Raw genomic sequence first — 27042 nt, forward strand, 5'->3', positions numbered from 1 at the left:
ACTGATATTATTCTGCATTTTTGGTTATTCAAACTGCTTTCATCAACTTTAGGGCAATCTGATTGAAAACTAAATGTCATAATTAACTTGTTCTTCATCTGTTTTGTGGATTAAAAGCTTCTTTTGTCGAGTAACTGAAGTTGTAGGATAAATGTAAGCTGTAGTGGAGCAGAAGGTGTCAGGAAAAGTAAAGTTACTGGCTCAGTTTGGCCTCAAAGTGCACGAATAAATCCCATCTCAATGTTCCTGATTGAGCATAAAAGCCGAGCGCACAGATCTGAAGTATTCATGTTTTATGAGACGCACACAGAGCTCCAAGTCTTACTCAGACTGAGAGTTTGGCTCCGAGTTCGTAAAGCGAGCGGCTTTAAGTGCCTCAGCACCGTGAGCCTGATATCCTTCCTCCCTCTGTCGACACAAACTGAGCCTCAGCACCGTGAGCCTGATATCCTTCCTCCCTCTGTCGACACAAACTGAGCCTCAGCACCGTGAGCCTGATATCCTTCCTCCCTCTGTCGACACAAACTGAGCCTCAGCACCGTGAGCCTGATATCCTTCCTCACTCTGTCGACACAAACTGAGCCTCAGCACCGTGAGCCTGATATCCTTCCTCACTCTGTCGACACAAACTGAGCCTCAGCACCGTGAGCCTGATATCCTTCCTCCCTCTGTCGCCACAAACTGAGCCTCAGCACCGTGAGCCTGATATCCTTCCTCCCTCTGTCGACACAAACTGAGCCTCAGCACCGCGAGCCTGATATCCTTCCTCCTTCTGTCACCACAAACTGAGCCTCAGCACCGCGAGCCTGATATCCTTCCTCCCTCTGTCGACACAAACTGAGCCTCAGCACCGTGAGCCTGATATCCTTCCTCCCTCTGTCACCACAAACTGAGCCTCAGCACCGCGAGCCTGATATCCTTCCTCCCTCTGTCGACACAAACTGAGCCTCAGCACCGTGCGACAGAGTCATCTATTACACAAAAAATACTTAATTTTCCTGCCGACAGTCGCGCCTGTTACGGTGTTTGCTGCTCGGTCTGCACAGCAGGCAGTGATACGAAGGGAGAGAAAATAGGGCCAAGCGATTGTGAGGTGTGACTTTTTCCTGGAGAACCATTTTGTGATGCAAATGTATTACTCTGTTGAACGCATATTGTTCTGAGAAGCAAAACGCTTTATTTTTTAAACCCCAGCCAACTAGCCGGACTACCTTCATCAGCACCAAAACGAGGCTGGAACTCTGCTCACAGGACGCAGCAGGGGGTAAGAAGATGTTCATAAATGATGTTGCTGATATGGGATGTCATACAGCTTCATGTCAAAAGAGGCGAACTATCCCTTTAAGTGTGTCAGCGGTTCTGTCCATGTGAACTCCAGATTCACTGTGAGCCCAAATCATAACGGAGTAAATATCGTTTTATGATGTACGTCACATCTGTTTCCAGTTTCGTCTGGAATGAAAAGGAACGAAAACAAAGTGCAGAAATAGAAAAAAGGCAGAAAAAAATCAAGTGAATGCTCTAATCCTGGATCTGCTTTAACCGAGCCGTGAGTTTCTCCTCATATTTGGTTCCTTGACCTGCTGCCAGATAGTTAACGGCCTCCTTAACAACCTCATTAAATCACACCATAAAGCCGGATCCTGCTTTGCATGCTACACCCGGGCCTACTTTCAGAGAAGTGATGTCCATCTTATGCATTCATGCACCAATCAGCCGCCAGTGATGTCCATCTTATGCATTTATGCACCAATCAGCCGCCAGTGATGTCCATCTTATGCATTCCTGCACCAATCAGCCACCAGTGATGTCCATCTTATGCATTTATGCACCAATCAGCCGCCAGTGATGTCCATCTTATGCATTCCTGCACCAATCAGCCACCAGTGATGTCCATCTTATGCATTTATGCACCAATCAGCCACCAGTGATGTCCATCTTATGCATTTATGCACCAATCAGCCACCAGTGATGTCCATCTTGTGCATTCCTGCACCAATCAGCCACCAGTGATGTCCATCTTGTGCATTCCTGCACCAATCAGCCACCAGTGATGTCCATCTTATGCATTTATGCACCAATCAGCCACCAGTGATGTCCATCTTATGCATTCCTGCACCAATCAGCAACCAGTGATGTCCATCTTGTGCATTCCTGCACCAATCAGCAACCAGTGATGTCCATCTTATGCATTTATGCACCAATCAGCCGCCAGTGATGTCCATCTTATGCATTCCTGCACCAATCAGCAACCAGTGATGTCCATCTTATGCATTTATGCACCAATCAGCCGCCAGTGATGTCCATCTTATGCATTCCTGCACCAATCAGCCACCAGTGATGTCCATCTTATGCATTTATGCACCAATCAGCCACCAGTGATGTCCATCTTATGCATTTATGCACCAATCAGCCGCCAGTGATGTCCATCTTATGCATTTATGCACCAATCAGCCACCAGTGATGTCCATCTTATGCATTTATGCACCAATCAGCCGCCAGTGATGTCCATCTTATGCATTTATGCACCAATCAGCCGCCAGTGATGTCCATCTTATGCATTTATGCACCAATCAGCCGCCAGTGATGTCCATCTTATGCATTCCTGCACCAATCAGCAACCAGTGATGTCCATCTTATGCATTCCTGCACCAATCAGCCACCAGTGATGTCCATCTTATGCATTCCTGCACCAATCAGCCACCAGTGATGTCCATCTTATGCATTCCTGCACCAATCAGCCGCCAGTGATGTCCATCTTATGCATTCCTGCACCAATCAGCCACCAGTGATGTCCATCTTGTGCATTCCTGCACCAATCAGCCACCAGTGATGTCCATCTTATGCATTCCTGCACCAATCAGCCGCCAGTGATGTCCATCTTATGCATTCCTGCACCAATCAGCCACCAGTGATGTCCATCTTGTGCATTCCTGCACCAATCAGCCACCAGTGATGTCCATCTTGTGCATTCCTGCACTAATCAGCAACCAGTGATGTCCATCTTGTGCATTCCTGCACCAATCAGCAACCAGTGATGTCCATCTTATGCATTCCTGCACCAATCAGCCACCAGTGATGTCCATCTTGTGCATTCCTGCACCAATCAGCCACCAGTGATGTCCATCTTGTGCATTCCTGCACCAATCAGCAACCAGTGATGTCCATCTTATGCATTCCTGCACCAATCAGCCACCACATTGAATCCACAGTGCACGTGAATAACGTCGGCACAGCGACCGTTCCACAGGATGAGATTAATGAGGCACCAGGTGAGGAGTCGGTGTGAGGATGTGAGTGACTTTGTGATGGATGTATGACAGACGGAGGAAGAGAAGCAGGTTCTTTTGCATCTCAGTCTGACCCATAAAGGTGCAACCCCACAACTTATACTGGACCTTAAACATTGGAGCCTGACAGACATGTTCAGAGATATTCTGGAGATCAAGTCGTGGAGTTGACTGCCTACTGTATTTCACTGTATTTCACCTTTTTTTTACTGTATTTCACTGTTTTTTTTCCTGTATTTTACTGTATTTCAGTGTATTTCAAAGTATCTCACCTTTTTTTTTTACTGTATTTCACTGTTTACTGTATTTCACTGTTTTTTTACTGTATTTCAGTGTATTTCAAAGTATTTAACCTTTTTTACTGTATTTCACTGTATTTTACTGCATTTCACTGTTTTTATTCACTGTATTTCATTGTATTTCACTGTTTTTTTTACTATATTTCACTGCAATTTCACTGTTTTTCCAATGAAATGAAATGTCAGCAGAAAGCCCAACATGTGAAAAACTTCACTTGGAGACAGTCGTTTTAGACCAAACTGCAACATAAAGATTCATCCAGGTGTAAAATCCACGTGTCACATCGAAAGAATGTTTGCAGAAATAAATCTTTGTGTCGACGACATTTCAAACTTCATCCATTTCTCTCTGGTTAAACTACTCTTTAAGAAGTAGTTCATATCACCAAAGCAGTAACTGGAAGAAATACAATGCAGTGGTTCGTCCTTTCTTAAGATACTGACAAACTCATAGGATGATCAGCTGCTGACTGACAGGCAGAGAGCCCATCAGTCCCACCAGTCTCCAGGTGTTAGACAGTCCCATCAGTCAGCGAAGGCTCATCTCATCACTGACCGATGTCACGAACATGAAGATCAATACTGCAGCTTTGAACAGTAAATCAAACTGAAACATTTCCCTCGGTTGTGTTTAAATAGATGTGACGTAAAATTCAATACGTATTAAAACATCGATCGTTCAGCTCCGACAGCACGCAGACGAGCCTGAATAGCTGATTAGCATGACTGACAGTTTGAGTGCCGAAGTTATGGGATATGACGGATGGGTTATCGGTTTCCTGTGATACAAGTCGGCATGAATGAGATGCACTGTCCAACTTCCAGCTGTTAGAACTACAGAGATGCACGAAGCATCACCAACATCAGGCCCAGAGGACGAATCTTACTGACTTTAAGTTGTATTCTGGTGTCAGACCCAGTAATGTGGCAGATATAAATGGCTCCAGTGACAGGCCCTGGGGCACCCCGTTGGAAAAGCAATGGGATGTGGACATTTCTCCTTATCTTGACACAGTGAGGCCCCACTTAAAGAGCAAGGATGGTTGTTTATTCTAGACGCTGCCAGGTTTTTAGCTACAGCAGAGGATGAGGCTGCATTGATGGCCTTTGTCACAGATTACATTAAGTGGGGGGACCATTCTTAGTGTAATTCTAACAATCCTGGGTTCAAAGTTACTCTAAACAAAGAAGATATCGTGGGACTGGGACATAACAAAATGAATATTTCCTAAATCACAGGCTACCGCTCTCAGCTGGGATCTTTGTGACCGACCCAATAATCTGTGAACCACAAGCACCAACATATGGACATGACGCCTGTCATGACGCTGTCATGAAACCTGTCATGGCGCCTGTCATGAAACCTGTCATGACACCTGACATAACACTGTCATGACGCTGTCATGACGCCTGTCAGGACACCTGACATAACGCTGTCATAACGCTGTCATGACGCCTGTCATGACACCTGACATAACGCTGTCATGACACCTGACATAACACTGTCATGACGCTGTCATGAAACCTATCATGACACCTGACATAACACTGTCATAACGCTGTCCTGAAGCCTGTCATGACACCTGACATAACGCTGTCATAACGCGACATAACGCTGTCATGACACGCAACACAACACTGTCATGACACCTGACAGAACACTTGTCATGACACCTGTCATGACGCCTGTCAGGACACCTGACATAACGCTGTCATAACGCTGTCATTACACGTGACATAACACTGTCATGACACCTGTCAGGACACGTGACATAACGCTGTCATAACGCTGTCATAACACCTGTCATGACACCTGTCATAACGCTGACACCTGACATAACTCTGTCATAACGCTGTCAAGACACCTGATATAATGCCGTCATAACGCTGTCATGACGCCTGTCATGACACGTGACATAACGCTGTCATGACGCCTGTCATGACACGTGACATAACGCTGTCATGACACCTGACATAACTCTGTCATGACACCTTACATGACACCTGTCATAACGCTGACACCTGACATAACTCTGTCATGAGACCTGTCATAACGCTGTCATAACGCTGACACCTGTCATAACGCTGTCATAACGCTGACACCTGTCATGACAACTGACATAACGCTGACACCTGTCATGACAACTGACATAACGCTGTCATAACGCTGACACCTGACATAACTCCGTCAAGACACCTGTCATAACACCGTCATAACGCTGACACCTGACATAACTCCGTCATGACACCTGTCATGACGCCTGTCAGGACACCTGACATAACGCTGTCATAACGCTGTCATGACGCGTGACATAACACTGTCATGACACCTGTCATGACACCCGACATAACGCTGTCATGACGCCTGTCAGGACACGTGACATAACGCTGTCATAACGCTGTCATGACACGTGACATAACGCTGTCATAACGCTGTCATAACACCTGTCATGACACCTGACATAACTCTGTCATAACGCTGACACCTGACATAACTCTGTCATAACGCTGTCAAGACACCTGATATAATGCCGTCATAACGCTGTCATGACGCCTGTCATGACACGTGACAACGCTGTCATGACGCCTGTCATGACACGTGACATAACGCTGTCATGACGCCTGTCATGACACGTGACATAACGCTGTCATGACACCTGACATAACTCTGTCATAACGCTGACACCTGACATAACTCTGTCATGAGACCTGTCATAACGCTGACACCTGTCATAACGCTGTCATAACGCTGACACCTGTCATGACACCTGACATAACGCTGTCATAACGCTGACACCTGACATAACTCCGTCAAGACACCTGTCATAACAACGTCATAACGCTGACACCTGATATACCGCTGTCATGACACCTGTCATGACGCCTGTCAGCACACCTGACATAACGCTGTCATGACGCCTGTCATGACACCTGACATAACGCTGTCATAACGCTGTCATGACACGTGACATAACTCTGTCATGACACCTGACATGACACCTGTCATAACGCTGACACCTGACATAACGCTGTCATAACGCTGACACCTGACATAACTGTCATGACACCTGTCATAACGCCGTCATAACGCTGACACCTGTCATAACGCTGTCATGACACCTGTCATAACGCTGACACGACACCTGTCATAACGCTGACACCTGTCATGACAACTGACATAACGCTGTCATAACGCTGACACCTGACATAACTCTGTCATGACGCCTGTCATGACGCCTGTAATGACACCTGTCATGACGCTGTCATGAAACCTGTCATGACACCTGACATAACACTGTCATGACGCCTGTCAGGACACCTGACATAACGCTGTCATGACACGTGACATAACACTGTCATGACGCTTGTCATGACACGTGACATAACACTGTCATGACACTGTCATGACGCCTGTCATGAAACCTGTCATGACACCTGACATAACACTGTCATGACGCCTGTCAGGACACCTGACATAACGCTGTCATAACGCTGTCATGACGCCTGTCATGACACCTGACATAACGCTGTCATGACGCCTGTCATGACACCTGACATAACGCTGTCATGACACCTGTCATGACGCTGTCATGAAACCTATCATGACACCTGACATAACACTGTCATGACGCCTGTCAGGACACCTGACATAACGCTGTCATAACGCTGTCCTGAAGCCTGTCATGACACCTGACATAACGCTGTCATAACGCGACATAACGCTGTCATGACACGCAACACAACACTGTCATGACACCTGACAGAACACTTGTCATGACACCTGTCATGACGCCTGTCAGGACACCTGACATAACGCTGTCATAACGCTGTCATTACACGTGACATAACACTGTCATGACGCCTGTCAGGACACGTGACATAACGCTGTCATAACGCTGTCATAACACCTGTCATGACACCTGTCATAACTCTGTCATAACGCTGTCAAGACACCTGATATAATGCCGTCATAACGCTGTCATGACGCCTGTCATGACACGTGACATAACGCTGTCATGACGCCTGTCATGACACGTGACAGAACGCTGTCATGACACCTGACATAACTCTGTCATAACGCTGACACCTGACATAACGTTCATGATCCATCAGTTTGCTCCTTACCTGGGGGTGTGTAGGCATCCATGGAGGTTTGGACCACCAGGGATCGCCGCTTTGAAGGCATCGGCACCGCCATCTTTCTTTCTTTATGCTTCGCCAGGGCTGCCTGCACCGCCTCTGTGTGCACATCTGGAGACACAATGACAGCGTTTTAGTTTTAGTAAAGAATCCATTATTTAACTTATACACGAGACGAGCCAGAGAACCAGAGAGCCAGAGAGCCAGAGAGCCAGAGAACCAGAGAGCCAGAGAACCGGTGATCCGTAACAGAGCATGTGGTCATGTATACATTTGATTTAATCAGCTGCTGTTTAGGATGAGGTGTGCTGAACCCACAGGCTGCATGAAGGTTACTTTAAAAACTTATTATACTGTGGCTTAGCTGAGGAGCTTTTAAATTATTTGTTACTAAAGTCTAACTACAAGTTGATGTCCCTTAGAATTGTTCCAGCAGTACTAAAGAAAACTAAATTATTTTGTTTTTTTTCCAGGCTCCTCTTTCTTCTGGATGTTTCTGTAATAAGTAATAATAAGTAATAATGTGGGGCTGGGATGGTGAGAAAAGTCTCCGTTTTCACCGAATTGGACAGAAGATTTGATTCTCTTTCAGGAGAAAATGGACACGACACTCTTAAACAGGATCGATCCATTGGTGACCGACTCATTTAATACAGTTTTATGTTTTATCATTGATGCGTCCGCTCTGCTGCTGGGGGTCAGGGTTCAGACGCTGAATCAGTTTTTTCTTTTTTTTACAAGACTGTAAAATGCATTTTTTCCACGTGTCGTTCTTTTTGGAATCAGTAACAAACTACCGGGACCACTTTGAGGGGAAAGTTGAGAGGGAACTGCAATGACGTTGTGATGACTGCCAGTAATCTGAACTTATCTGGGGAGATGGATGGTGGCTCGAATGAATTTTCCCATTTACCAGTCCAACCTGTAACTTAAACTCTTTGGCTTTTTTTTCTTTTAGCTTTTGGACAATCTTGTGTGCCAAATTTGAACACACCCACTCTTTAAGGATGTAAAGATATTCACTTATAAGTTATTGTATGTATGGGAAGCTACTTATTAACTTCTAATTTTTGTTTCAAGATGGTCAAACATTTTAAGCGTGACCTTTTTTGTATTCAGTTCTGTTGCCTTATAGCATTTCAGAGCATCGTGGAGTGACATCCTCTGATATGCGGTTTCACCTTCAACTTATTGAGGTTTGAGAACTTCTGCGGCAAAGGAAATGATGTCCGATAGAATTTAAACATTCAGGCTTACAGCCTGTAACAAAGATCAGTAAGCAAGAACTTTTTCCTGCTGTTTCTATGCTATTAAACATCTTGGGATTCCTGCGATTTTATCTTGTAAACCTTTAGACTGGGACCCAGTGGAGCCAATTACTGAAAATGTATGAGAGATTCAAACTAAATCATCCCATGAACAAGGTTTTGTACGGCACAAACACCCGATATTAACCGATACTACTTGTGCAGCTCTTGGATTTTTATTGCAGGTCATCAGCATTTATTGTTCCAGCTAAACGTGGCGAGGCAGATCAAATAACTAAATAAAGAATCTGACGTCCAGCTTCCAGCACGAACCCTGGAGTGCAGCGTGAGACAACAGAGAAATTAGAGTCGGTAAATCCAGCCAAAGAAAAGCAGCAGCTGGTCTCTGCGCCGCATTGTTCTGGTTACAATGAGCACCATGTTCCCATTTACTCACATTCACTTTGCGCTCACAAACATCCCCCGGCTGACAGTGGCTCCCAGGAGGGCCTGCGGTTTCCAGCTGAATGAGGTTCAGGGAGTGTCGGCGAGGACGTTTTGTAAACGAGTGTTTCTCAGAGCGAGATGAAGCTGGGTTTGTTTGAGCGTCTGCAGAAAGCAAACAGCAACCGGCGACACACAGCCTGCAGGCTGATAGCGACACAAGCGAGACATTAGTGAGAATGAACGGGGCTCTCAGACCTACAGTAGTGTGGCCTGTTTGTGCAGGGGAAGGGAGGCCATTTAAATCTCAAGTTAACATCAATTGTCTGATGGTTGACTGACTGATCGGTGTGTAAAAGTGAGTGTGTGCTGTTCGCTCAAACTCAAGGTTTCCTCGTTGGTGCAGGAGTCCAAACCTTGAAATAACCGCGTGTTCCTCTTCTTCTACTGCGGCATTTCTCTGCTACTAACCTAAAATATTACAGCTCAAACTAACAGATTACGCCGTCATAACGCTGTCATGACAGGTGTCATTGTGGCGTTATGACAGGTGTCATTGGGGCGTTATGACAGGTGTCATTGGGGCGTTATGACAGGTGTCATTGGGGCGTTATGTCAGGTGTCATTGGGGCGTTATGACAGGTGTCATTGCGGTGTTATGACAGGTGTCATTGGGGCGTTATGTCAGGTGTCATTGTGGCGTTATGACAGGTGTCATTGTGGCGTTATGACAGGTGTCATTGGGGCGTTATGACAGGTGTCATTGCGGCGTTATGACAGGTGTCATTGTGGCGTTATGACAGGTGTCATTGCGGTGTTATGACAGGTGTCATGACAGCGTTATGACAGGTGTCATTGGGGCGTTATGACAGGTGTCATTGTGGCGTTATGACAGGTGTCATTGCGGTGTTATGACAGGTGTCATGACAGCGTTATGACAGGTGTCATTGCGGTGTTATGACAGGTGTCATTGGGGCGTTATGACAGGTGTCATTGCGGCGTTATGACAGGTGTCATTGGGGCGTTATGACAGGTGTCATTGTGGCGTTATGACAGGTGTCATTGCGGTGTTATGACAGGTGTCATTGGGGCGTTATGTCAGGTGTCATTGCGGTGTTATGACAGGTGTCATTGGGGCGTTATGTCAGGTGTCATTGTGGCGTTATGACAGGTGTCATTGTGGCGTTATGACAGGTGTCATTGCGGTGTTATGTCAGGTGTCATTGGGGCGTTATGTCAGGTGTCATTGCGGTGTTATGACAGGTGTCATTGGGGCGTTATGTCAGGTGTCATTGTGGCGTTATGACAGGTGTCATTGCGGTGTTATGACAGGTGTCATTGGGGCGTTATGTCAGGTGTCATTGCGGTGTTATGACAGGTGTCATTGGGGCGTTATGTCAGGTGTCATTGTGGCGTTATGACAGGTGTCATTGTGGCGTTATGACAGGTGTCATTGCGGCGTTATGTCAGGTGTCATTGGGGCGTTATGTCAGGTGTCATTGGGGCGTTATGTCAGGTGTCATTGGGGCGTTATGACAGGTGTCATTGTGGCGTTATGACAGGTGTCATTGCGGCGTTATGACAGCGTTATGACAGGTGTCATGACAGCGTTATGACAGGTGTCATTGTGGCGTTATGACAGGTGTCATTGCGGTGTTATGACAGGTGTCATTGCGGTGTTATGACAGGTGTCATGACAGCGTTATGACAGGTGTCATTGCGGTGTTATGACAGGTGTCATTGTGGCGTTATGACAGGTGTCATTGTGGCGTTATGACAGGTGTCATTGCGGCGTTATGACAGGTGTCATTGCGGCGTTATGACAGGTGTCATTGGGGCGTTATGACAGGTGTCATTGGGGCGTTATGACAGGTGTCATGACAGCGTTATGACAGGTGTCATGACAGCGTTATGACAGCGTTATGACAGGTGTCATTGTGGCGTTATGACAGGTGTCATTGTGGCGTTATGACAGGTGTCATTGTGGCGTTATGACAGGTGTCATTGCGGCGTTATGACAGCGTTATGACAGGTGTCATTGTGGCGTTATGACAGGTGTCATTGCGGTGTTATGACAGGTGTCATTGCGGTGTTATGACAGGTGTCATGACAGCGTTATGACTAGAGGTGCACCGAAATGAAAATTTGTGGCCGAAACCGAAACCGAATAATAATTAATCACTTGGCCGAAAACCGAAACCGAATATTACAGTTCAGTTAAGTTATCAAAAGTTACATTTTTCACCATTTTTAAATATTGCTTAAATCTACGCCTTACAATAAATGTTTAGACATGTTTTTCAAAGAAAATAAATGTTTATTTGAAATCTTCAAAAGTTATTACTAATAACTAGAGATAAGTTTAATTAATTCCCATTTTCAATTAATTCTGGTTTTTTTTTCATTCATTTCATACAACAAAAAATACAACATATTATAAAAGCGTTCCAACACAAAAATGTAAAAACATGCAATATAACAAATTATCTGAGTGTCCTTTTTGGCATAGAGTCTAGGTAGCCTGCTCCTTCAGGAACAGTGGCAGCATTTTTTGTAGTTTGTGTGTTTTGCCTTTAAGTGATATTTTAGACTGAAACTACTACGGTGAGAAGACAATTCAACTTGGCTGTAAATGCAGGAGTTTTTATTTTTAATTTATTTTGAAATACATGCTTTTATGTATAAACGAGTAAAACAGGAAGTAGCGTCGGTTAGCTCCGAGAGCTTCACACAGAGACCGAGGAGCACCTGTAGCGTGATGTTACCTGCTAGTTTATTTTTATTTTATTACTCCATGCTTCGTGGTGTTTGCTGTAACTGTGTGAATGTGATGCAGAGGAGAAGTGTAAGTTAAAGAATCCTAGTTCTGACCCTGCAGATTGCCTCTGGGGAATGACTCTGCCGTTGGTTGAGAAGCAGCTAAAGTGGCCAGTATTACTTTGATTATTTATTGGTACCAGCGACAATGCTAAGAATGCTATTTCTTTAAGGATTACAACAACTAATGTTGTCTTTTACTTTGTTTACTTGAACATTTAGTTCTACGGTGTTGATGTGGCGTTAATATACATCTGTGAAAAGAACCGGAGTCTCGCATTGAATCAATGGGCGGCATATTGGCAGAGTTTACAGATGACTTTTGTTCTGTCGACTCCACCGTCTGGAAGTGGATAATTTTGCGTCACCACTATTCGGCCTCCGATTCGGCCACTCATTTGTCTTTCGGCCGAAAGCCGAATGTGTTTTTTTTTGCGTTTTCGGCCGAATATTTTCGGTTGCCGAATATTCGGTGCACCTCTAGTTATGACAGGTGTCATTGCGGTGTTATGACAGGTGTCATTGTGGCGTTATGACAGGTGTCATTGTGGCGTTATGACAGGTGTCATTGCGGCGTTATGACAGGTGTCATGACAGCGTTATGACAGGTGTCATTGCGGTGTTATGACAGGTGTCATTGCGGCGTTATGACAGGTGTCATTGCGGCGTTATGACAGGTGTCATTGCGGCGTTATGACAGGTGTCATTGCGGCGTTATGACAGGTGTCATTGGGGCGTTATGACAGGTGTCATTGGGGCGTTATGACAGGTGTCATTGGGGCGTTATGACAGGTGTCATGACAGCGTTATGACAGGTGTCATTGTGGCGTTATGACAGGTGTCATTGCGGTGTTATGACAGGTGTCATGACAGCGTTATGACAGGTGTCATTGTGGCGTTATGACAGGTGTCATTGGGGCGTTATGACAGGTGTCATTGGGGCGTTATGACAGGTGTCATTGTGGCGTTATGACAGGTGTCATTGGGGCGTTATGACAGGTGTCATTGGGGCGTTATGACAGGTGTCATTGTGGCGTTATGACAGGTGTCATTGTGGCGTTATGACAGGTGTCATTGTGGCGTTATGACAGGTGTCATTGGGGCGTTATGACAGGTGTCATGACAGCGTTATGACAGGTGTCATTGCGGCGTTATGACAGGTGTCATTGTGGCGGTATGACAGGTGTCATTGCGGTGTTATGACAGGTGTCATTGTGGCGTTATGACAGGTGTCATTGCGGTGTTATGACAGGTGTCATTGGGGCGTTATGACAGGTGTCATGACAGCGTTATGACAGGTGTCATGACAGCGTTATGACAGGTGTCATGACAGCGTTATGACAGGTGTCATTGGGGCGTTATGACAGGTGTCATTGGGGCGTTATGACAGGTGTCATGACAGCGTTATGACAGGTGTCATTGTGGCGTTATGACAGGTGTCATTGTGGCGTTATGACAGGTGTCATTGTGGCGTTATGACAGGTGTCATTGCGGTGTTATGACAGGTGTCATGACAGCGTTATGACAGGTGTCATTGCGGCGTTATGACAGGTGTCATTGGGGCGTTATGTCAGGTGTCATGACGGCGTTATGTCAGGTGTCATTGCGGCGTTATGACACCTGACGCAATGACACCTGTCATAACGCTGTCATGATATAACGCTCTGGAGGCTTGTTCCTGTGAGGTTCTACATGAATGTGCTGCGGCCTGGGTGGGAGATCACGGTTCATCTGAGCAACAGCTGAATCAGCAGCACAAATGTTTTATTTCATTTTATTCTGATGACGCTGCGGTTACAAAAATCTGGATTTTATTAGAGCAGAGCGACAGTTTGGAAATAGTTTGAGCGACTTTACATGAAGTCCAAATGGGCTGATTTTCAGGCACAGTTTCTGGCTCTTTCTGACTGACTTTAGACTGAATTTCGTTGCGAAAAGTTGCTTCTGTCGTGTTTTATTTGGCAGCTCGTTCATGCTCGAACTATTTTCTTAGCGGTGGCGGAGTAATATCAACGAACATCCAGTACAAAATGTCAAATAAAACACGACAGAAGCAACTTTTCGCCACAGAATTTCATATGGATTACCAGTGCACACCAGTAACCACTCCGGTGAGTTGATGATTTTGAAAACGGACGTTTATGGTGCTTTTACGGACCTTTTAGGACATGCACATGACTTGCCGTTCTGAAGCAGGTTGAGATGAATCAAAATTAGGCAAATACCGGAGACAGCAGTAAACATCAAAAAAGTGGTGAGGGGGGTTCTAAAACATTGCAGACGACTCAGAAAAGAGGCTTAATGTTGAAAATACCACAGTTCCCCTTTAATTGTGAGAATGCCTTAACTTAAAGCATTCTCACAATTAAGTCATTAATTAACAGATGCAGATGCAGATGTGCTGCCGGGAGGACCAACGCTCCACAGCTGGGCTCTTACCTGATCTGTAGCGCTCGTCTCTGGAGCCGGAGGACCGCCGGCGATTGTAGCGGGAGGACGAGGAGGGGGTGACCGGCGTCCTCCTCTCCTGGCCCACGGACGGATCCATTCCTGGGGGAGAGAGGGTCACATTTCACCAGCAGCCTCCACATACGTCTAATGATGTCATCAGAGGGCGCCACAGGCTGGCATACTGTTTACAGCTGCATTAAACATCTGGGAGCCGTCAAATCTGAACACCGACACACACCGAGCTTTTCATCTTTCACGACCTTTCCCACCGAAGCTGCTTCCTGAAGTCAACCCTCAGAGTTCATTAGAGAACTCTGGAGTTTTATCCATGGGAAACCACAAGAGGCGTCCTCTGAACTGCCTGAAACATCTCGTTTGTTCTCCCGCTACTTCATGAAATCATCATTTACATCACGCCTTCCTTCCCAGATGCTGTGCACAGCAGCGTTTCTGATCAGGTCAAAGCTTCCGTCTTCCTTTACAGGAAGAGACTGGAGCTAAAGTTTTCTTTGCTTATTTTAATTATTACAGGAGCTAAAAGTTTTCTTTGCTTATTTTAATTATTACAGGAGCTAAAAGTTTTCTTTGCTTATTTTTAGGGCTGGGCAACGATTAAAATGTTTAATCTAATTAATCACATGATTTCCCTGATTAATCACGATTAATCACATTTGTACGCAGAATCCAAAAATGAATCCAAAAGTAGTGTATAGCTTTTAGCATTTAGCTTTATTTTAAATGTGCTGCCATATGAATGAAAGTGCCATAACATTTGTTGTGCAAACACACTTTTAACATCAGCATCTTTCTGTAGTTTTTATGTAGAAGCCTCGCTCCACTGTCTGTTTCCTTGAATGACTTGCTGCTATCAGTTGTGTGTTTTGCCTTTAAGTGATATTTTAGACTGGAACTACTACGCTGAGAAGACAATTCAACTTGGCAGAGTTTACAGATGACTTTGGTTCTGTCGACTCCGCCGTCTGGAAGAACTTTAAAATGAAAATGGCCGAGTAAAAGTTCCGTACCCTTCTCCATGTTTGGTGGATCCGCCGATTACTTTCTTTTCCTGTTCCACAGCAGACAGCAACAGACTTTTACAAAATAAAAGCCTGTGAGCAACAGACTTTTACAAAATAAAAGCCTGTGAGCAGCAGACTTTTACAATAATAAAATAAATAATAAAACAGGGGTGGTCTGTGGCATAGTGGGCTGAGCAGGCGCCCCATGTACAGAGGCTACAGTCCTCGCTGCAGCTGACCCCGGTTCGAGTCCCGCATCAGACGGCCCTGTGCTGCGTGTTGTTCCCCCTCTCTCTGCCCCCTGCTTCCTGTCTGTCTGAACTGTCCTAACCATTAAAAGGCACAAAAGCCCCAAAAAAAAATCATTTAAATTTTTTTCTAAAAACCTGTGTTAATGCACGATAAAATTTTTATCGCCGTTAAATAATTAATGAGTTAACGCGATAATAACGAGTTAACTCGGCCAGCCCTAAAAAGAAACCAAGAAAAAGACGTGTGGCTGCAGTATGTGTGCATTTATCCACCAAAACCAGATTACAATCACACTTTTCAGGCAAACCCATCCCACAAAAGAGAAGCCGCTCTGTGTTCTAATCACATTTCAGAGCGTAACGTCTCAGAGAAATAAAGCTAAAACTATCAAAGCTCATCTCTGCTGAGTCGTTTCCGCAGCAGACGGCAACAGACTTTTACAAAATAAAAGCCTGTGAGCAACAGACATTTACAAAATAAAAGCCTGTGAGCAACAGACATTTACAAAATAAAAGCCTGTGAGCAACAGACATTTACAAAATAAAAGCCTGTGAGCAACAGACTTTTACAATAAAAAAAACCTGCGTTAATGTGCGATAAAATATTTATCGGCTTTAAATAATTAACAAGTTAACGCGATAATAACGAGTTAACTCGCCCTAATTTTTACCGCATTTGCTGTCAGGTATGCTAATAAGCTCACCCAATAATATCTGACCTGCAGCCATGTGCACATCCCGGTGAGTCGGACTCTTGTCCGAACCCTCTTGGACCTGCAGCCCTGAAACGGGCTCACGGCTGCAGGTTTGTTGTGCGCTGATGTCAGAGATCCAGTGACTCTGAACTGAGTGAATGTGTCAGTCTGCTGCTGTTTGTCGTGTATTTGGTTAAACACGGGTGATAATAATAATAATAATAATAATAGAAAAAACTTTTGACTTAAAGGTGACCAAACTAAAATTAAACATAACTCAAACAGTCACTTGACGCACTTCAGGGTTTCTGGTTTACGCAGTACAAAAGGTCCAATAATAAATAGTTCATCCAAAATATAGTTCATCATGGATTTATTCCAAGTTTGCAGGCAAAACCAAACATGGCGAGCTTCACAGGATCCCTTCCTGCCTCTCCTGCTCTGATTGGCTCACCTGTTCACCCACCGATTGACGACTGAGAACTGGTAAAAAAAACATGTTCCCTAAAACCTACGTATTTATGTGTGAAACGCCCATTTCCCCAAACAAAAAATGTGTTAAATTAATTACAAACCAATTTATCCTAAACAACAAAAATACTAATTATCAACCAAAAACTAAGCAAATAATATAAAAGAAATCTAAATTCTAAGACTCAACTAAAATAGAAAAATAGCTCCTACAACAGGTTTTATTAAATAAATTAAAATTGATTTTCCGTGAAGTTTGGTGGTTTTTAGGCTTCAGTTTGATCTTAAGCATTAGATATATATATATATATATATATATATATATATATATATATATATATATATATATATATATATATATATATATATATATATGTACACATACCCTCGTGGATTTAACGCTGTATCTGCAGCCTGTTTGGAGAACAAGTTGAGCAAGGAGGAGAATTCCATCCTTTCGGACTCCCCAGAGGAAGGAGAGAGCGAGGTGTTTCCCAGACCCGTCGTATCCCTCTGCTGCCTGGCAGTCATTAAACGGTTGGCTAATCAACTTTCAGCTTTTTCCCCGAGCCGCAGCGGCACTCTGAGCCGCTCTGAGAGCTCTAATGAAGACGGACGAGGCTGGGAAAGTGAGGCTGAGCCGGACGGCCGTAGATCAGCAGTAACGGGGGGTTATTATCACCAGACGTATTGATCCGTGTGCTCGCTGGCTGTTCTCTGTGTGTTTACAGGTGTGGGTGTCTGTTGGGTTTGGGTCTCACGGCAGATCTGACCAAAGGAAGAAGCTTTACAGATAAATATCTGAATAAGTTTTTAAGTTTACAACCTTTTCTTTCTCTTTTGAGGTGTAAAACACACTTAATTTTCCTTCAGCGGTGCCGTTTCCTTGTATTAATCCTCTTGTTTGTTCCCATCACTGCTGGAAAATGCACCTGTTTTCTGACTGATGTCATCAGTTAGAGTCAGAAAACTCTCACAGGTTGTGTGAACGGCTGCAGCCTGAGTGGAAACGTGGTTTCAGTCAGCTTTGTGCTAACTAACAGCAGCTGTGCACAGATCCAACAACAATGCACATCAACCACAGGTTTCCAGTCTCCTTATCATATATATTAGGGCTGGGCGAGTTAACTCGTTATTATAACGTTAACTCGCTAATTTAAGTGCATTAACACAGGCTTTTATTTTGTAAAAGTCTGTTCAAAACCTTCCAGATTTTCCAAAACTTGTCAAGCAATTTCGTGGTGTAGCTCATCTTTTCTAAAGCCGAGTAAAAAGACTCCCTGTTAACCATACAAGGTTTATCCCTTTTCCATGAACAGGCTATACATATTTTAGCTTCCAGAAAACAAATATGGAGTAAGGATTTTCTACACATGTTCTGGTGAGAGCCCAACTTATAGGAAACCGTACATTCAAAACAGCTGAGAGCTTTTTCTCTCGTATAAAAGGAGTAAAAGCAGCTGCAGAACCAAACACACGTGGGTATAAAGACTTGTAGGCTGGCAGCTAGTTCTCCGGAGCCAGTATCAGGGAAGGAAACTGGACTTTTACAGCTGCTGGATGCAGCTTCGTCACATGCTCACATGTTCTGGGTTTTTCTGTAATTATCTAACCTGGAGGTTGGATTTTCATGTCAGGTACTTCAGCTTTTCCTCACAGCGTTATCTTAAAAGTGCTGAAACCAGACGATACTTTGAACATCACTTACAGGACTTAATAAGTCCTGCTGTCATCTGACTGAGCCTTCAATCATTTTTAATCTGGCTGTAGGATGAGCCGAGTGGGACAAGACTGTGTGTAAGCGCACACACACTTAGCGCCTCACTTAGCGCCTCACTTAGCTCCTCACTTAGCTCCTCACTTAGCTCCACACTTAGCTCCACACTTAGCTCCTCACTTAGCTCCACACTTAGCTCCTCACTTAGCTCCACACTTAGCTCCACACGTAGCTCCACACGTAGCTCCTCACTTAGCTCCACACTTAGCTCATCACTTAGCTCCTCACTTAGCTCCACACTTAGCTCCACACTTAGCTCCACACTTAGCCACCAGCTGCTGAGCTACTGCTAAAGTCAAGGGCGTAACTTTGGGTCTACCATTGGGGGGGTTAAACTCGCAGCATATTTATTTATTTATTTAATCATTTTCTTGCTCGCTAATTTGCCATTCCTGTGTTAGAAATACATTGTGATACTTTTACTGATACTTAACGTAAATGCAGCAGTTCACTTCACTATTTATGCCATAACGACACAGTAGTTAAATTCAGTGTTTAAGCACTAGCCAACATTGGCAGATGACAAGAACTTAAAGATTAATCAATTTCATCACTGTATTGGCACCTACATGCAGCAAATGTATTATGCACAATGCAACTCTCGATACATCACACAATACAGGGTGGCACACTGGAGAGCAGCTTGCACCTTTATTCTGAACTGATTTCACATATTGCCCACTTACTATCACATTAAGATTGCTATAAATTAATAATAATATCATTAAAGGAGTCAGACCTGTTACTGATGGTGAACATTTAATGTTGGGTGTGTTTCCAGAGCCACTAAAAAAAAGCTGTAATCAAACCTCTGCTGAAAAAGGACAATCTTGACAAGACACAAATGAACAACTACAAGCCTATCTCAAATTTCCCATTTTTAAGTAAGATCATTGAAAAAAACGGATTTTCAACCACTTAATTACTTTTTAAAACAAAACAACTGCTATGACACCTTCCAGTCAACTTTTAGACAGAACCACAGGACTGAGACTGCTCTGACAAAGAGTTTAACAACACATGTCTGAATACAGACGGTGGAAAAATGTCAGTCTTAGTTCTACTAGATCTCAGTGCTGCATTTGATACAGTTGACCACAATATATTACTGAAACGACTGGAAAACTGGGCGGGTTGAACAAATTTCACGGAAAAACATATGTTTTGACTGTTAAGCCCGGTGAAGATTTAACACATTAGCAGTCATTCCAGTTGTCAACGCCGCTTAAAAAGGTGATTTTCTTCTCTTCTAGCATTATCCTGACAGGAGAACCATGCCAACTTTGGATGCAGTTATCTTAGCGATAGCAATAGCCTCAATATACATATCGTTGGAAACTTAGTTTATGGCCGTTCATGTGAGCACAATAACTTAGTTTTGTAAATTTTACCAAAGCGACTGGTTTCGCCTTGCAGGATCACATATAAGCAACACATGAGGTGAACGTCTTGGTATATGCAAGACAACATTCAAGATTTTCGCGCTAGCTTTGTGAACTTTCTGAGCAGCCGTCACAGCCCTTTTCCATCAATTTAACTCTCGTTAATCCACCTCTTAGCACAACAAACCCCCAAAAAGTGTGACTGTTTTGGAGCAAACAGCAACTTAAGATACAGTTCAGTGACATTGGTTCCACACAGTGATCCCTGGATCCCTGGATCCCTGGCACCCTCTGGCACCACTCACCAGGTCCAGCGGCCGCGCATAAACAAACTTTCGGTAGAGAAATTGGGTTGGGTAATACCAAGTAGTCGGTTTGGGGGGGTTACATTACAGATTATTTAAAACATGATACTATCTTGAAATGAAATGAATGAATAAAGAAAACAAACAAAAGTTATTCATTCAGAATTTTATGATATTTTTTGATGATTTGATTTGATGATATTGGGGGGGTTATATTAGCTGGATCTGATTTTTGAGGGGGTCATGACCCCCGTAACCCCCGTGCAAATTACGCGCATGGCTAAAGTAGAAATAACAGAAAGGACATATCTAATCCACATTAATTAAGTACAGCATGCATCGAATGGACAGATTTCCATGAGCTGTGTGTACACTGGCTGCATTGGGACAGCTGGTTGATCCACTGAGGAACATCCAAAGTGACTTTCAGTTCCTCGAAAGCTGGAAACCCTGAACTGCGTCTCCAGTTTTTAAGACTCTCTCTCTGCTGGTGTTGCTGCATAATTCAAGCTCAGTAGTTGCTCTCAGATCAAAGACGGTGAGGAAAAGCTAACAAAGGCCTGAATTAATCATGACAAAAGTTCACACTGCACTACCTCACAGCCTGCGCTGAATAACAGATGAACAGCGTCCTGTCAGGTGAGAAAACTGAGTCAGATGGAGGCCGATCTGCATGATATCAGCTCCTTCATTACACACAGGGGGGGTGCATCAGCTGCTGACACTGACAAATACTTTACTTTGAAGATTTTGGTACAGTCTGTAACTTAAAAACATAATTTCCAACATTACATTCATGTATCCGAGCACTTTGAAGGCGTTATTGGAACACACTCTTGTGGATTCCCTGCCCGTCTTTCTCTCTCACACAAATTACCAGCACCTTGAGTTTTCTTGCATCACACGCTGCAGGTTCCATTATGCATGTTCACACACATCTATGCACCAAAAAGTGACCAATCAACCTCACTACCTTCTGCACTCTGAGAGGAAACCAAAGCACCAGAACAGCATGCAAAGGCCCCGGAGGAAGGCCCCGGAGGACCACCACCCTGAGAGCAAACCGCCGCCGGGCTCCCCACGTCCATCAGGAACACGTCAGAAACCTCTGACTTCTGAAGGAAAATAACACGGTTGGTCTGAAGTGGAGCAAACAGCTGGTTCTACAGACCGAACACCCGACTGTCAGGAAACCTCTGGCCAGATGTTATCGTCTGTGGCCCACTGGTTCTTCGACAGGTTGCAAAGATAACCGTCGAGGTCCATCAGCCTTTAATCCAAGATGAAACTCGCTTGTTATGCTCCCAACTCCACGTAAGAAGATGTTCAGAAATGATGTTGCTGATATGGGATGTCGTACAGCTTCATGTCAAAAGAGGCGAACTGTCCCTTTAAGTTAGGGGCTGGATGATAGTTAGAGTCAGAGCTTTAGAAACACCTCAACCTTTGGGAAAGTTGTTCAGAATTCCCTGAACTGTATAAATGCAGGTCTGCAGCAGTACAGCGCTGCTCCTGTCACATGACAGAGAGTTCAGAGCTCGTTTTCCTCTTTTTCTTTAGAACTGCAGCATCTCCTTGTTTCAGAAGCCCAAATCATCCCTCATCCCAGTCCAAACTCATGATTCCTGCAGGACTCAGACATCACTGTGTGACACGTCTCTAAACAGCCTGAGAAGGTAAAGGACCGGGCTGCGCCTGCAGATAACAGCGTTACCGTCATTTTCACAGGAAGACAGAAGGCTTTTTCATGCAAATGTTACCCCTGAGACTCCGTGTAGCCGCGCGGTCGACATGCCTTTTCATTAACTGTCTGAGGACCGGTGGACATAAAACACGAGCAGGAACGCTCTGTAATTCAGCGAGGATAAATCAAACATATTTCCCTGGTTATGGAACAGCAGAGAAGTGCTTTATTTATCTATTTGTTCTGTGAATGGAGCCCTGGAGTCTCAGTGAGAGTGCTGCTGTGGTATGATGCAAACTGGGAAAGTGTGGCTGCAACCATTTGGGCCGGCTGAGAAAGCGGAGATCTGAACAGTAACTGGGGCTGTGTTCCAAACCGCATACTTCTCATACTTCTCCTACTACTCCTACTAACTTTTTGAGTTAGTATGCGAGTTTGAGTAAGCAGAAGTTCCCGGATGCATACTAGATTCTCCTAAATGTTGGGTATGCATCATGAGGTTACTACTCATACTCAAACTACCCAAGATGCAACGTAACGTGACGTCGCCGATCGTCATTTCCTGTCAAAACGGCGGTTTCAAGCTAGCTATGAGGGTAGGTTCACTTCCTGTTTTCAAAACAAAAGCACCAATTGTATGGTAATGGCTTTCCCTGTGATAAAAGGCAACGGGTATTTTATTTTGTGAAAATAACCGGAAGTGCGTTGCTCACTGTGGCTAGCTTTAGTAGCGCCGAATTCGTGGGAACAAAACTGTAAACAGCCGGTATTTTGTCAGGTTTTCAACACGTTGGGGATCTAAACGACTACTTTCTCTCCTGAAAATGTTTCAAATGTTGCTAAAGTTTACAGAGTTTAGAGCTTAAGCGAAATCAGCTTCAGGCCGGCTGATTTCGGCTCGTGCAGGAGCGAAATGCATTGTGGGTAAACGCTCTGCAGCCTTGGACTGAGGTGAGGACACTGCTGCAGTGCAGCGCAGTCAGAAACCAGCCAGTCTGCATCACAACCACCAGGAAACATCACGGCTGGTATTAGGATTTACGCCTCTTTAGGTTTCAGGTGAACAGGACCTGAGGGTCAGGATGGCCCAAACCGAACCAAAGGAGCCTGGTCTTGCTTTCAAAAGACCACGTACTAATATGTAATAAAATAATAATAAATAATAAAAAATAATAAATAAATAAATAATAAAAATAAATTAAATAAAATAATGTACTTTAGGGGTACATTTAAACTCACTTTTATTCATATAGGTGGGCCAGTGATCAGAGATAGAGAGAAGACCGTATTTCAGGCCAAACCTTCACGTTTTTCTACTGTTAGCGAGTTCTGTTACCTAAAGATAAAGACGGCTGTAGATGCTGAGATCAAACTGCATCAGTCTGACTGTCAGCAGCAGGGTGGACTGGCAGGCTGAAGCTCTGAAACACATCCCAAAGTGTGTGTGTGAGTTTCTGAGAGGGATAAAGAGTGTATTGAGTTGTTAAGTGTGTGTGAGAGCGGCTCTGAAACTGAGAGAAAAGAGTTACTGTCTGTGTGTGTGCACGTCACAGCACTGAGAGGATAGTCCCGCTGTTTTCAGGATGTGATTGTGTGCGACTCAAATGTCTTTAAGGGACGGAAAGTGGAAATCATCACATTCAGATTTCTGATGAAGTTCAGATGAAGAAGATGAGCAAAGTAACTGATCAGGTAAGTCTGCAGGAAGTTGATGCAAGTCGGTGTAATGTGATGGAAACGTGTGCACGTGTGCGTGCACGTGTGTGCGTCTATGAAAGGAGAGAAATGTGTCATCCGGCCCCCCCAAAGTGAAATGGGGACAACCCCCAACTGGGCTTGGACGTGAATACCAAACATTTTCTCCATCCTACACCCTTCATTCCTTCCCATAATGCACTTCCTGAAGCTCCCCCACCCACAGAGAACACACACATGCACACACGTGCACACACAGTCCTGTAATAGCTTCAGCAGCCACAGTTTCTGTTGGTCTGCAGCACAAACACACAAACACTCCACAGCATCGATCTGTGATATAAAACCAAAAACACTTTCCTTGGCTGTGTTCAAAACTACACACTGATCGATCAGACAGTATGCAGAGCGTTTACCCACAATGCATTTCGCTCCTGCCCGAGCCGAAATCAGCCGGCCTGAAGCTGATTTCCCTTAAGCTCTAAACTCTGTAAACTTTAGCAACATTTGAAACATTTTCAGGGGAGAAAGTAGTCGTTTAGATCCCCAACGTGTTGAAAACCTGACAAAATACCGGCTGTTTACAATTTTGTTCCCACGAATTCGGCGCTACTAAAGCTAGCCGCAGTGAGCAACGCACTTCCGGTTATTTACACAAAATAAAATACCCGTTGCCTTTTATCATAGGGAAAGCCATTACCATACAATTGGTGCTTTTGTTTTGAAAACAGGAAGTGAACCTACCCTCGTTGTAGCTAGCTTGAAACTGCCGTTTTGACAGGAAATGACGATCGGAGACGTCACGTTACGTTGCATCTTGGGTAGTTTGAGTATGAGTAGTAACCTCATGATGCATACCCAACATTTAGGAGAATCTAGTATGCATCCGGGAACTTCTCGATTACTCAAACTCGCATACTAACTCAAGAAGTTCACTGCCTGCCGTGCAGACCGAAGTGCAGACCGAGCAGTCCCCTGCTTCCGAGCAGGAAACACCGTAACAGGTGCGGCTGTCGGCAGCAGGCAGCAGGCAGTGATACGAAGAGAGAGAAAATAGGGCCAAGAGATTGTGAGGTCTGACTTTTTCCTGGAGAACCATTCTGTGATACAAATGTATTACTCTGTTGAACACATATTGTTTTGAGAAGCAAAACGCTTTATTTTTTAAACCCCAGCCAACTAGCCGGACTACCTTCATCAACACCAAAACGAGGCTGGAACTCTGCTCACAGGACGCAGCAGGGGGTAAGAAGATGTTCAGAAATGATGTTGCTGATATGGGATGTCATACAGCTTCATGTCAAAAGAGGCGAACTATCCCTTTAATATTTGTTAAATATTCCCCAAACGTAGACCAGAGAAATGTGCACTGCACCCAAACCGACAGGAAACAGAACTGCTCTCAGGTACCAGAAAAGACTCTTTAATCAGATTCGATCTTGTGAATAAAGCTTTGATTGTGCAACAGTTGGACGTTGAAGCCCAGCTGTGAGCAGCATCTCATTCCTCTGTGCTATAAACAGAAAGAAAAACATGTTGCCGTGTTACGTAAGAGACCGTTGATCAGCTGCCCAGCCGACAGCAAACAGGATCAGATGTAAAAAAACTGCTGAAACAAAAGGAATCATCGTGGTTTCCCTTAATGAATGAACTAATATCTGCACAGAGATGACCTTAAAGCTGCACATTTACAACAGACCGCGTGTTGAACCTTTGTTTGTCGGCAACTCTTTTCCTATTTCCTGTTGAACGTGGATCTTTTTCCTTCTTCAACATGTTCACACTGAGACATAAAGCAGCCTTGACTTTAGAAAATGAACAATGTCCTCAGACTAGTTTTGGCCAAAGTTAAAATGTTTTTAAGTCGTCATGACCTTGAGAAATAAGTTGAAGGTCAGACTGTTTTAATGCTCTTTATGTGGGCGTCTCCCAGTCTTCTCTCAGCCGCCTTCAGCTGGTGCAGAACGCTGCTGCCCGTCTTTAACCAACACCAACAGACGTGTGCACATCACTCCTGTTCTGAACTCCCTCCATCGGCTTCCTGTCCTTTATAGAACTGATTTTAAACTTTTAATGTTTGTTTTTAAAGCTCTTAACGGCCTCGCCCCGTCATATTTATCTGAGCTTTTAACAGTCCTGGTAGAGCTCTGAAGTCAGCAGATCAGTTTCTGCTGGAAGTGCCCAGGTCAGAATACAAACCCTGGGGTGAGCGAGCCTTTTCCCAAAGCTGCCCCCAGGCTCTGGAATAAGCCCCCCGTCCAGCTGCGTCTTATTTCTGACCTGGGCCTCTTCACATCTGGGCTAAAACCTGCTTATTTAGGATGGCTTTTAATACCCAGTAGCATGATGACACTTTTATCTTAATTGATCTCATTTAATTTTGTTGTATTTTATTGCTTTCAATGTTCTTTTATTGTTTTTTCTTCTTCTTCTCTTTATTTATTACCTGCTGTAAAGCACTTTGGTACACCGTAAGGATTGTCTGTAAAGGGCTGTATAGATAAAGTACATTTACATTTAGGCGCCACCCGAAATGCTTCCTGGATGCAGAATTCATCAAAGTGCAGGAGGAAAAGGTGGAAGTCTCACCTGGTGTTTGAGGGAAGAAGGCTCCAATCAGCTTGGACCGCTTCTTCTCATAGCCCTTCTGTGTGATGTCACCTGCCGGAGAAAGAGAGAGAAGATTTAAGATTTATTTGAGCTAATTGTAACAGTACAACAACAACAACAACAACTTCTTTCATAAACAAAGAGACAAACATGTAAATATCCCACAGAACCAGAGAGAAGTTTATTATGCCGAGTCATTCTCATCGGGCAACCGAGACCAGATGCTGCAGCTGGGTTGCATGCATGCGTGAGTGCACGTGTGAGTGCACGTGTGAGTGCACGTGCCAATATCAGGGAACCAAAGCGTTGCAGGTGCATGGATTCCCCCTCTCACAGTCCAATGAAACACCAAAAAGATCTGATGAATCCCTCAAGTGATAAATCAACCCAACTCAGGAGGCATCAGCAGATTCCTAAAGAAAGCCAGAAATCTGAGGAAGGAGCTGAGTTTAGAGCGCTCTGTTC

General features: G+C 44.4%; 1 protein-coding gene across 9 annotated transcripts in view; it reads right to left on the reverse strand.

The window, feature by feature from the left end:
- The window catches only part of LOC142398604 (disco-interacting protein 2 homolog C), a 262105-nt gene that overhangs the window by 100358 nt on the left and 134705 nt on the right, over window positions 1-27042 (reverse strand). For all 9 annotated transcript variants that reach the window (XM_075482675.1, XM_075482674.1, XM_075482671.1 and 6 more), the window contains exons 2-4: window positions 26557-26628; window positions 14677-14787; window positions 7715-7840 (exon numbers count right to left, since the gene is read on the reverse strand). In XM_075482675.1, coding sequence (XP_075338790.1) covers window positions 7715-7840; window positions 14677-14787; window positions 26557-26628 — 309 coding nt within the window. The remainder of the gene's footprint in view (window positions 1-7714; window positions 7841-14676; window positions 14788-26556; window positions 26629-27042) is intronic.

This window comes from Odontesthes bonariensis, chromosome 14 (genome assembly GCF_027942865.1).
Source record: "Odontesthes bonariensis isolate fOdoBon6 chromosome 14, fOdoBon6.hap1, whole genome shotgun sequence".
NCBI classification, from domain to species: Eukaryota; Metazoa; Chordata; class Actinopteri; order Atheriniformes; family Atherinopsidae; genus Odontesthes; species Odontesthes bonariensis.